The sequence below is a fragment of the Rhinolophus sinicus genome, chromosome X (genome assembly GCF_036562045.2).
Source record: "Rhinolophus sinicus isolate RSC01 chromosome X, ASM3656204v1, whole genome shotgun sequence".
Classification (NCBI taxonomy): Eukaryota; Metazoa; Chordata; class Mammalia; order Chiroptera; family Rhinolophidae; genus Rhinolophus; species Rhinolophus sinicus.
Window position 1 is genome coordinate 117,123,984 of NC_133768.1, and position 11,936 is coordinate 117,135,919.

The following is an 11,936-nucleotide window of genomic DNA, read 5'->3' on the forward strand; positions in this document are numbered from 1 at the left end:
ATCAAAAGTACCTGGTAATATTTTATTTTAATGTTTTCAAAGGTTTTGCAAACTTTTCTTACTTCTTACAAAATATATACACTCCAAATGGAGAAACGCAGCCTCTGTCCTACTACAGTGCTGCTTCTCTTTTTATTGTTTCCTCTAAATACAAGGTTTCTGACTGGCTGTTTTCTAACAGTGGAAATTTTGGTATATGTTGGCTTGCTTTATTGAACCTGTAGACCTTGACTGACTACTACTTGCCAGGCATTGTGCTAGGAGCTCTGATAGGAAACTTTTCTGTGAAGAATCAGATTAGCTTGATATATTGCATATATATTGAAAAAGTAACCCTGTGAAAATGTATATGAAAATGTAGATCAGGACTATAAATAGACTACTAGCAGTATTACTTATGTTTTCACAACAGTACAGTGAATGGACTCACAAGACAGTAATTTGTAATTTGTACATATTTCATTTTGAAATGCATATATTAAAATCCTGAGTGTGTGTGTGTGTGTGTGTGTGTGTGTGTGTGTGTATGAGGGAGGGAGGGAGGGAGGGAGGGAGGGAGGGAGATCTTAATATAATAGTATACTAATCACCCAAAATACCTTTCCTCTTTTGGCAGTTTCTGTCAGTTATATTGTTTTTGTCTGATTTTTAATAGAAAAACAAGAGGAGATAATAATAGGATCTTATATAGTTTACAAAGCTCCTCAATTTCATTTTGTGACAAAGTCTTGATTCTTCCTCTTAGACCAGAAGATCAATTCAGAAGTTATTAGAATGGGAAAATAACAGATTATATCACAAGGTAAGAAAGTTTAAGCAAATAAGTGCCTCATTCACATATTTGTATTATTAAATTGAAAAAAAAAAGAAATTTTCAGGTCCAAAAGAATGGATTAGAGAATTAATACTCAGTTTTTAATGTATCATCTTTACCAGGTACTTTTAAATGCTATGTTTTGGATCTTATACTTATTCCTGGATTGTTTTCAGTGATTTATTCAAATGTATAGGTAATAATTAGTATAAATTGATATCAAAATACTTAACAAACTGTACTTTCTTAGCTTGCTTTGCACTGGAAGTTGACTAAAAGGAAATGTGAAACTAGCAATATGATGGAGTATGTAAGTATGCAGTTGTTTTTAATTAAAAACTTTTGGATTCCGTCCTAATTGTTACATTTCAGTATGTTTATCATTTTTCAAATCGTCTGTCTACCTTTTTTCTCCTCCTCAGCCTGAACTTTTGTCATTTGGAACATAGAGGTTTCCTTCCATCTTCTTTAGATTTGTAGTCAACATAAAATATCTTGAAAGTTAGCAGTTATTTAGATTTTAGAAAAATCTCAGCTACCGTGTTTCCCTGAAAATAAGACCTAGCCAGACCATCAGCTCTAATGCATCTTTTGGAGCAAAAATTAATACAAGACCTGGTCTTATTTTAATATAAGACCGGGTATAATATAATACAATATAATATAATATAATATAATATAATATAATATAATATAATATAATATATAATACCGGGTATAATATAGTATAAGATATGATATGGTATGATATGATATGATATGATATGGTATGATATGATATGATATGATATGATATGATATGATATGATATGATATGATATGATATGATATGATACTGGGTCTTATATTAATTTTTGCTCCAAAAGACGCATTAGAGCTGATGGTCCAGCTAGGTCTTATTTTCGGGGAAACATGGTAGGATTCTCAGATGACAGAAAACATTGCACAACCTTAATCTGTAGCGTGTGTTGATGGGTACAGCTGCTGTTAAACAAGCTATTTCTGAATGTAATCTTGTCAAAAGTTGCATAATATAATAATTGACTTCTGAATTACGGATTCACTTTCCTGGCTTTTTTTTTTTTTTTCTTAGCTGACATTTAACTTTTAGTGAAGAAACTGTAGTTTCTGTTTTTTTTACTGAAAGCTTTGCAGTCTTAATCATAAAACATTAATTTACGTATAGCCAATGTGAGAAATTCAGCATCATTAACATTGAAAAGAACAAAATTTATCCAAGTTTCAAGTTGCTGAAATGTAGTATATATTTAATAAACATTCCATTTCATTAATAAGAATTATTTTGGTATCTTTCTCCACTTTGAATAGTTTGGGGGAAAAATGTACAAATGACCACAAATTTAAAATCTACTATAGATAAAGCCTATATACACTATTATAAATTTATGTATTGAATTTATAATACTTTATATATATCTTAGGTTTTTATTATTATATTTCCAAACCTTTTTAAATTAATTAAAATGTTTTAATCAAACCATTTGGACACTTTATTATTTTTTACAAACAACTTGTAAGAGACAGATTACTATACTCAACCAATATCAGCAGCTTTAGTTGAAAAATATATATAGATGTTATGTGGATAAATGAGGGTGGGGAAGGTGGGGAATGACATAATAATGTAACCGGGTTTACTTTTCTGCACCTAAACAAATAGTTATTGTAAATCAGGTAATAAAAACTGTTAGCTAGAGTAAGTAGTTATGCTTGCCAGTTTCATTTAATTACCAATCTAATGAATACATGTGGTATATTCTTTATATAGCTGTTTTATATATTTCACTTACTTTGTAGTGGAAAGTATAGGACCAAAATATAGTCCTGTGAGGAATGATTATAGACTTTCTGGGTTATATATAAGTTGACTCGTATAGCAAGTGAAATTTATTTTGTTATTATATTCTTGTTTGTTTTTATTTTGCAGGTAATACTAATAGAATTCTTACCAAAATATCCCATATTCCGACCTGACTGAGGAATTTTATTCAGTCACTTCTGTGTTACCTGTCATTTCCTACCCTTAGTGCCTTGTAGATGATTTTGGAATGAAGATGGTCTCCTTGCTGTGTTCAACTTATTCTTTACAATGGTAGAATATTCTCCTCACACTTTTATTTGTGTTGGTTTAATAAGAAAATTTGCACATCGTTTTTTCGTTGTTAAATGAGGCTTGTGTTTTGCACTGTTAATTTTTAAATAAATACGTGTGTGTGTTTGTGTGTGTGTGTGTGCGTGTGTGTGTGTGCAGTTACCATTAAAGATAAAACATCAGTGCTGGTGTTTTAAAAAAAAACGAAATCTTATTCTGAGCATGCTGCCTTATTATTTTCATACTCACTGTTTCTAAATATGCATCATTTTTCTAGGCTACTTTAATGCTCTGTAATCCCTTATTGGATATACATAAATAAGCTTTTGGTAGCTTTTAGAAATCGTTTTACTCTTACCTGCTTTTAAAGGACATGCAATTAATAGCACTGGTTTTGTCCTGCACTTTGCTAAATTATCACTTATGTTAGTGGATAAAATATTTAAACTCCTAAAGACTTGTAAATATTGTCTCTTTGCATAATGTAAAATGTGATATGCCATGGTTTACAGAATGTAATACTACTCTTGCTGTATTGCCAACAATTCTGCATAGATTTTAATATGAATGAAGTTTGCAAGCATCCTTTTGAATGTACAGACTGTTAACATGCTATTTTATGGCACCAACATAAAAGTATGTTAAAAATTTTAGGTGTAGGGCAGGGTTGCCCTTTGTAATGAGTTGACTGAAATTGAAATCGTTGTCTGAGATATTCTACATTGCACCTGAAGCCAGGAACCTTATTTTTTTCCATTTAATACAATAATTCCCATTTTGTACCCCACTCCCACCCCTAAAGTAATTCATTTAACATCCGAAACATTTCACAGCCTCACTGTCCTCGTTTATTTCCCTTCATGTTTCCATTCCCTCATTTGAAAATACGCATAATTATGACGTGTAAGGAGTGTTTCAAGATTTCAAATGGCTTGGATGGTGTCCAGACACCATGTTAACCCCTTTCTGGAGTTCTGAACCTCTACTTTGGGAAAGAGAGAAAGCTAATTGAGAAACTGAATCATAACCGATAAAATAGTCTTAATCTTATTTTTGAAAATCTTTTTTAAACATGAATGTTTACTTAGACAAAAGTATTTTATTTATACATTCACCACATAGGTAGCCTTTTCATCGATACATATTTCTCTATTTTTCTTCGCAATTAAGATGAGTGAGAGTACCACACTCTAATTGTTGTAGAATTTGAATTTTTAACATAATAAAAGCTTTATATTGTGTTAATTCAACCGCAAGTGTATGCCTATATAGGCATTAGCTCCTAGTGCTAAAAATAAAAGTATCTGGGACGGAATAATATTTTATTTATCATCTTACTCTTATTGCTTTTAGTATCTTCCTTAGGCAAACATTCATCCCAGTGGAGGGAACAATCATTTCTTCATATGAGGTCAGGCCTTTTAAAGCCACTTTTGAAATTGATGCCTAATTTGAAATCCACAATCCAGTAAAAGAAGACGGGAAAAGAGACACTGTTTGATATGTGGCTATAATTGTTTGCAGAAACCCTTTTCACCGCCCTCTGTAGAGCCCCATTGCCCCCACGATACCACCCAACCACCCAGAATCTCTAATTTTTAATATATTGTGTGTGCCTGCCTATGTCATTTGCCTATTTGCTGCATAATTGAAGCTATATTTTTATAGACAAGGTGGAAACCTTTGAAAATGCATACCAAATGTCTTGTTTTATAGCTGAGGTCAGGGAAAAATTGTATTTGTGGTTTATGTTCCAGCTAATAACAGGTTTATGCTTCAAACTGTGACAGTTTAATACCAAAATTGGTTTGCAGAATAATACAAAATTTCTAATTATAACTGATAGAATAATTACTTTTAAGTTATCAACCCATAAAATGTCATTTTTTTCTATAAACTTAGAATTTAGCCATGCTATGGTCATAGTAACTTTTTCTACCATGTATAAGTCATACTTGGTTTTGCTCAAAGAAAAGCAGAAGGAGGTGAATTGTTTCCATGATACAAATATTGAGACAGGCATAGAGTGCACCTGGAGGTGACAGAGTATAATTCAAGTCATAAAAACCGTTTGCCAGCATCTGTAAACTTAATTTTAAAACCGAGTCTAATCACTCTTAAATTTATTATTTTGTGGATCATCATGCTGGTTGACTCATCTTATTTTCTTGAACTACTCAGAAAATACCCAGTTTTCTTTTTTTCTTTCTTATATGACTGCTTTTTCAAGCTATTTTCTTTTGGACAGGACTGATTAGCATTTGGGTATTTTGGAGTGCTTTGGTAGGGAGGGGGTGTTTTCTTTTAATGAAATTGGCAACAGTGAATGCTGAAATGACAGAGCACACTGTGGTCATGAATTCCTCCCCCATCGACCTTTTTTTCTTTTATCCTCAGGATAAAACAGACTTGGATATTTTTCATGAAGTGAGTAAAATATTTTTGTGAAAGTTGCTTTTGGATTGAAGAGAGTAATTTTGAATTTCTTCGTTGCATAATATTCCTTGATGAAACCTGCTGTGGTCCTTTCAGAGAAAATAACATGTATTTGCCAAAGTCTGTAAATCTCACAAAGCTTTGAGTTTACAAGTTAAAACTGGTCCTTCTCTAACGTCCCCTTATGCATCTCCACCCCCATTACCTCTTTAAACACCCAAGTTGTACATAAAATGAAATAAGCTCTAGCTTTTTCCAGCTACTCTTTGTTCCTTTCTACCCCCTATGTTAATTTAGGAAGGAGGCCATTGTAGTCAAATGTTATAGGTAGATGGAGAAGTGCCTTGTCTTTTTCGAACAAAGATAACATTTATGTTGAAGGAAACAACGGATGAATTGGTAGACATTAGATTTAAAAACATCTTTTTCAACTAAGTATAAGACTATTTCACTAACATGTTATATTTTTTCTATTTATTATTTAAAGACTGTTTCCTTGTTTCCCCCAATCATGTGATATATTAGTGACAAAATATTACAAAACAAGACTATCAGTCACTTAGAAACCTAGTATAATTCTAATGCTACTAAACATGTAATTTAACATGATTCTGGAACAACAATGGTCTTTGATTGAAGCCCCACCCAAACCCACTTAAATATTTAATGGACACACTATTCATATTATTATGACCTATAAGCACTAATGTCTTATCAGTTAATCATATTGTGTTAATATTTAGTACTCTGCCATTTTTAATGAAATTTGTTCTTGTTTTCTTAATAATTGGAGTGACGTTCCATAACATTGGTAAGCCTTTGAACGAATAGAGTTTTTCCAAGTGTATGAGAGCTTTAAAAAATCATTAACATTTTAAGTTTGTTTAGAAATAAACCACCATTTACAAAAATCAAACCTCACTACTTGAACAGTATTTCATTAGAATTGACTTTGACCCAGGAGGATATGGAAATTATATACACCCATTTAATTGGAGCAGTTTCACATAGTGGAGATACTTTTTGCTAATTTGATTGTATGATACTCAAATTCATTGAAATTATGTCCTCTTATGCCTGTAAAATTCTGCTTTAAAATAATCAATTTTGCAACCATTGTCAAATTGTTTCGGTTCCTTTAAATGATGAACTATAGGGAAATTTTCCACAGAAAAGGAATAGAGTTTATTAATATTATCTGTTCATCTAATATGTGGACTAAAAATAAGAATGGAGGTAGGTAGATAGATAGATAGATAGATAGATAGATAGATAGATATAGACAGATATCCTTATCTTGCCCCAAATTTCTATTTCCTGATTCTGAGCCAGCCCTTTCATTTTAATGATGGCAACCTGAGAAAATGTTCTACTTTTTATGGACTTTGTCAGATTCATACTATATGAGGAAATGATCTAATTGTATGGGCTCCAGGCGAGTCATTTAAATTACACATCAGTCTCTTTATCTGTAAAATCTTGGAGTTAAACTTAGAGCTGGACAGAAAATTAGAGATCACCTAACATTCTGTGATTCTAGGAATTCTTAGGAAATTTTTACTCTATAGAATCTCAGAATGATTTTGCTCAGCTCTACTACCCTTGGTAGAAACTCTCACAGTGCCTTGCACACCGTAAACGTTTGATTCACCAACTGGCTCCTAGCTGATGTGTGTTCATATCACACAGACTCAAAGAACCCGACGCCTGCTAGACCTCGGCCCTATGCAGTGAGAAGAATGAATGTAGTCTCGGTAGGAACTGAGGACTGAGGTCTGTGGGCTTTGCCTATGTGGCATCTGACTATGCAGTTGGTATCTGAACAAGAATAGAGCTGTGACAACAATGGAGATATGGGAGGACCCACTTTGACACGGAGGCGAAAAGAGTTTCATATTCTATCCAATATCTGTTTCAGTGACTTGTTAAGTTCCATATCCTCAAAGAGACCTATGGAACAAATTGATAATATTAGATGGAAGGGAAAGTGCTATGGAATTCAAACCCGAGTCACTTCTGGTTGGTTCAATTCTTAGCTCTGCTGCTCAATTCCTCTGTACCTCATGTTCTCATTATGTAAGTGGGGACAATAATCTGGACCTACCTCACAGAGGAATTGAGGGTTTTTTTCATATATTAATGTGATTTTTGAAGTTGACTGAAAGATATACTGGATGTCATAATTTTGTAATTTCTAAATTACTTTAAATCTATGTTGTTATGTTTTGTTTTCTCAATCAAACCCTACAGAATGAGTGTTGCAGTTAATCTATTTTTCAGTAGTAAGTTTTGTTATCAATCCCCTATGTGTTAACATGGATAATTGTGTTATGTTAATACTTGATTTAGGGAAGAGAAGCAGGTGGATATAAAGCAGTGGTTCCCAACTTGGGGCAGATGGAGATAGCAGTGAGGGCATCCTTGAACCTTTTTCAATATTTCAAAAAGGTACTAGAAATCATACATTTACCTATAAGATTTCTGCAATGATGTTGAATTTCCGTACATTTTGCTTAAATTTTTCTCAATTCTGTCTAACACTGCTTGTCACACACTGATCAGAAGCTGTGAATGGCAGTTATACTTTCAGTTTTTTTAAAAAAAAAATGAGAAAGCATGTTATCACATGCAATTTAGTAAACAAAATACTTGAAAACATGAGGAAGGAATAATAAAGGGATCCTTATGGTGAAATGTTGGGAACCACTTTTATAAAGGAACTAAAATTATTTGACCCTCTCCACAGGTTGCTTACCCAGCCCCTAAATAATGAAATGCTAGATTATGTGTGTTTGTGTGCTTTCGCTAGATTGGACTATATAACTTCAGGTTAGAATTTGCCTTCAGTTATGTGTTCTGTTTCTGGATTATATAACTGAGCTAATTTATTTGGGTGTGTATGTGTAAAGCATACATACACACACATAGGATTGCAAGTGTGGAAAGTATTGTAATGTCATATTCTAGCATTGGGGTAAATATCAATTTCTGAGTCTCAAAGTAGTTCTGTGTATAAACTCAACGTGATGAGTCAAGGCAATAATTTCTCAAATGTTCCTTTTATTCCTGCTTATTTTGTTTGCATTTATCTTGGTTTAATTTTATCAATTTTCCATTTTTCTAGTAATCAAATAGTGTAGTATTAAACTGTTTTAATGCCTAGACATTGAAACAAGTTACAGATGTTTGAAATTATATAATCTAAAAGCTCGTTTGCTATCCTTGGACTAAACAAATATAAATACGAGTCTCGGCTGAAAAACAGGAAATCCTGGTAGCCAGGAAGTGGGCATTGATCAAAGCATCTGTATGAAAAACCTAGGATTTCTACTTTTTGGCAGAGGATTCCTGTTGGAACAGCTTTACCAGAAAAGAATAAAAGTGCATCTTGATTGTTACATAGCCTGTGGAATGGATTCATTTTTCTCCCTTGAGTTCTGGAGTGACCCCCCCCCCACCCCAGAAGAACTCAACCTACATACAGCTGTGCCAAAATGAAGGAGACCTGCCTCTCTGAAACGTTCACTGCTGCTTCTGTCTTTGTCGATTTGTCAGATGTAATTTTATTATCTCAGGATGCAAAATTACAATAAAGTGCAAATCTATGTCACTGAATGTAATTGTGTGTTCTTTGTTGCATCTTCCCTTCCTTGTTTGCATAATTATAAGGTAATTACTTAGGTCTTCCTTTTAAAAATTGTAGTTCACATATTGACCCTTCCCACGTTTGCTAGTGTTAGATCTGATCCTGTAAGTATTGTATTTCGTACTATACAGTGGTTTGGGGAACCTTTGTTGTGCCCAATATTTGGCATTTGGCTAAGTAAGGATTTTTTTTAATGTCTTTGCATGCCTACCTGTGAACTATAAAACTAAAAGTACAAGCGGAGTTCCACCTTACTAAACATAATTTTTAGTGCAAGAAATGTTGAAATGTGAAGCTAGTTAGCAAAAGTTTTGAGTCTTGTCAGCAGATTGTACAAGAAATTCAAAGAGTTAACATCTTCTGCTTGAGTTACTACTCAAGCTGATTAACATGTAATGAGAATCTTTAAAACTTATGACAGACTTTTGCAAATTTGACAAAACAGCAAAATGTAACATAGCGAGAAAAACGTCAATGTTTCCCAGTATCTGGTAATTGTATTGAGCATTTCAAAAAGACTTTAAATTTCAAAATGTTAGAACAGATGGCACACGTAAACCTACAGAGAAGTTTCATAATGTTTTGTTTTAAAATTATTTTGTGGAAACTTTATGGATAGTGCAAACATTTATACTTTTCATTGATAACTTCTTGGATGTGGAGTAGGATGAGCTGTGTAGAAAATACTTTTACATGATGTTTTATATTATTGAGGGTAAAAGCCACATGCCTTTAAATCTGCCATTAAATAATATTTAACACTTCATGGGATACTTCACTTAACCTAAATATAGGAAATTCTCTGGGGAATATTAGAATTCACCCATTGTAATTATCATAAATCTGAGTTGTAATCCCTGTTCTGTCACCTGAGTGACCTTCAACAAATATCAGGACACTCAGTGAGCCTGATTTTATCCAGTACTCCCAAGGTAGGAGATTGAGTTGGATCAAGATTGCAAACTAAGCTACAGCCAGTCCTCAGACAGACGTCTTTGACCTGCAGTGCTTTTCCCACACATTTTTAATCAGTTGCCAGCACTTGAAATTAAGAGACTTCATGTAGAAATCCAGATTTATGGCTTTTCTTGAGAAATTCCACGTGTGAACAATCAGCTAGAGCTGAGTAAACCCTTTTACGTGGAGCATTTATTTCCTTTTTTGCTATGGTCATTACTATTCACTTTTGTCTCCCTTAAAGTCAGGTTGTCTTGTTTTTCTTGTATAGTTAAATATATCCATTTCTTGAATGCATGTTTATTTCAAAATTGAGAAAAAATACAGACGATGATAGATACATATATTCCTTTTAAAATTTTGGTAGGTTTGGCGAGATGGGAGAATGGGATTGTTTGTTTGTTTGTTTGTTTGTTTGTTTGTTTGTTTGTTGGAAGGGGAAAGTTTTCTTACAGATGACCTACTTCATTATTTATGTTACCAGGTGATAATGGAATATTCATATCATATCCCCTGAGCTAGATGATCTCTAAAGCCTCATTTAATTATGACATTGTGAGTTTCCATGAAATGATTCTAGAACACTGGTGTATTTCAAATTGTTGTTCCTTTGAAGGTCTGTGAATGGTGATGAATGGATGATACTTTATGAAACTGGTCAGGCTTCCAAATAGAATAGTGGCGTCAAAAACTCCACCTAGTGAAACATAACCACAAGCTGGAAGGACCAACACATTATTTTGGAACTGATCTTTACTTCATAACTTTTCAACAAAGGTTTGGTCAGCCACCCAAAACTGCACCTGCTTTGTTATCTCCCAAGGATAATATTGTCCAAGGTGATACCACCATGATAAGAAGAACTCTAGGTAGGAATCTATAAAACCTGCCCTATATTTTCTTATTTAGAAAGGACCACTGATTTTCTTTTCTCACATTGTGTTGAACCAAAATTAATAATCTAAAAGAAAATTTAGAAAGACTTCTTTCAAAAATAGGTTAGACTTAATATGTTAGATACTGCAACCAGAACTAAGGTTTTGCTTTATTATAAAAATATCTGCTTCCATTACCAAAAAAATAAGAAATAGAAGTATGGAGAAGAAAATTAAAATCTCCCATAATCCCACCACCTGCTACCATTTTAGTATGTTTAAATTGTATAACATTTTTATGTGTGTATAGTTCATGTTTTTAAAAAGTTTTATATTGTATATTGCTTTTACTTACATATTTTCCCATATCAATATGTAATCTTTGAAAGTAAATTATGATTATATAGCAGTACAGTGTTTGAATATGCCAAAATTTAGTCATTTCCCATTGTTTGGTATTTTGTCTGTTTGCAGTGTTATTATTAATAATTGTATTATAATGACTTCGTGAGTATCATTATACATAAATCTTTACCTGAATCTGATCATTTCCTTCCGATAGATTCCTATAAATTGATTATTGGGTGAAAGGGTATGAAGTTATTATAGCTCTAAATATACATATATTGCAAAATTTTTTTAGGAGAGGCTTGGGAGCTATGACACCCAGAAACTGAGTATTTCTGTCTTCTCCTGGATGCATGGGAAGAATTAAGAGCAGGAATTAATACACACTAGAGATGCTAATTGCGGTGGGGTACTGGCAATAATTGGAAGAATCAAACTGGCAGCCACCAGCTCTCAAATTCTGTGATTTACAGAAAGATTGCAGTGCGGGCTGAGTGGCTGCTCGACACCGAAAGAGCCTGTGGTGATGCCTCAGTTGGGTGGGGCGGGGTCCCAGGGATTCATCAGGGCGAAGTGAGCAGAGCTGACCAGGCCAATCGGATTCAGATTTGACTGCGCGGGGGAGGGCTCAATACAGGAAAGATGGCGTCCGCCTGCTGGCTGCATAGGAGGAGAGCTTGGTACAGGGATAGTGGATTCTGTTCCTCCAGACCTTTCTCTGAGACCACACAACTCAGTCTCTCCATT

General features: G+C 33.6%; 1 protein-coding gene across 2 annotated transcripts in view; it reads left to right on the forward strand.

The window, feature by feature from the left end:
- The window catches only part of CHIC1 (cysteine rich hydrophobic domain 1), a 36,815-nt gene extending 27,842 nt beyond the window's left edge, over window positions 1-8,973 (forward strand). Inside the window, exons 4-6 of one of the 2 annotated variants that reach the window (XM_019747996.2) lie at window positions 746-802; window positions 1,065-1,124; window positions 2,763-8,973. In XM_019747996.2, the coding sequence (XP_019603555.2) occupies window positions 746-802; window positions 1,065-1,124; window positions 2,763-2,813 (168 nt within the window). In that variant the 3' untranslated portion in view covers window positions 2,814-8,973. The remainder of the gene's footprint in view (window positions 1-745; window positions 803-1,064; window positions 1,125-2,762) is intronic. The other variant, XM_019747997.2, reaches the window with a different exon arrangement.
- The last annotated feature ends 2,963 nt before the right edge of the window (window positions 8,974-11,936 follow it).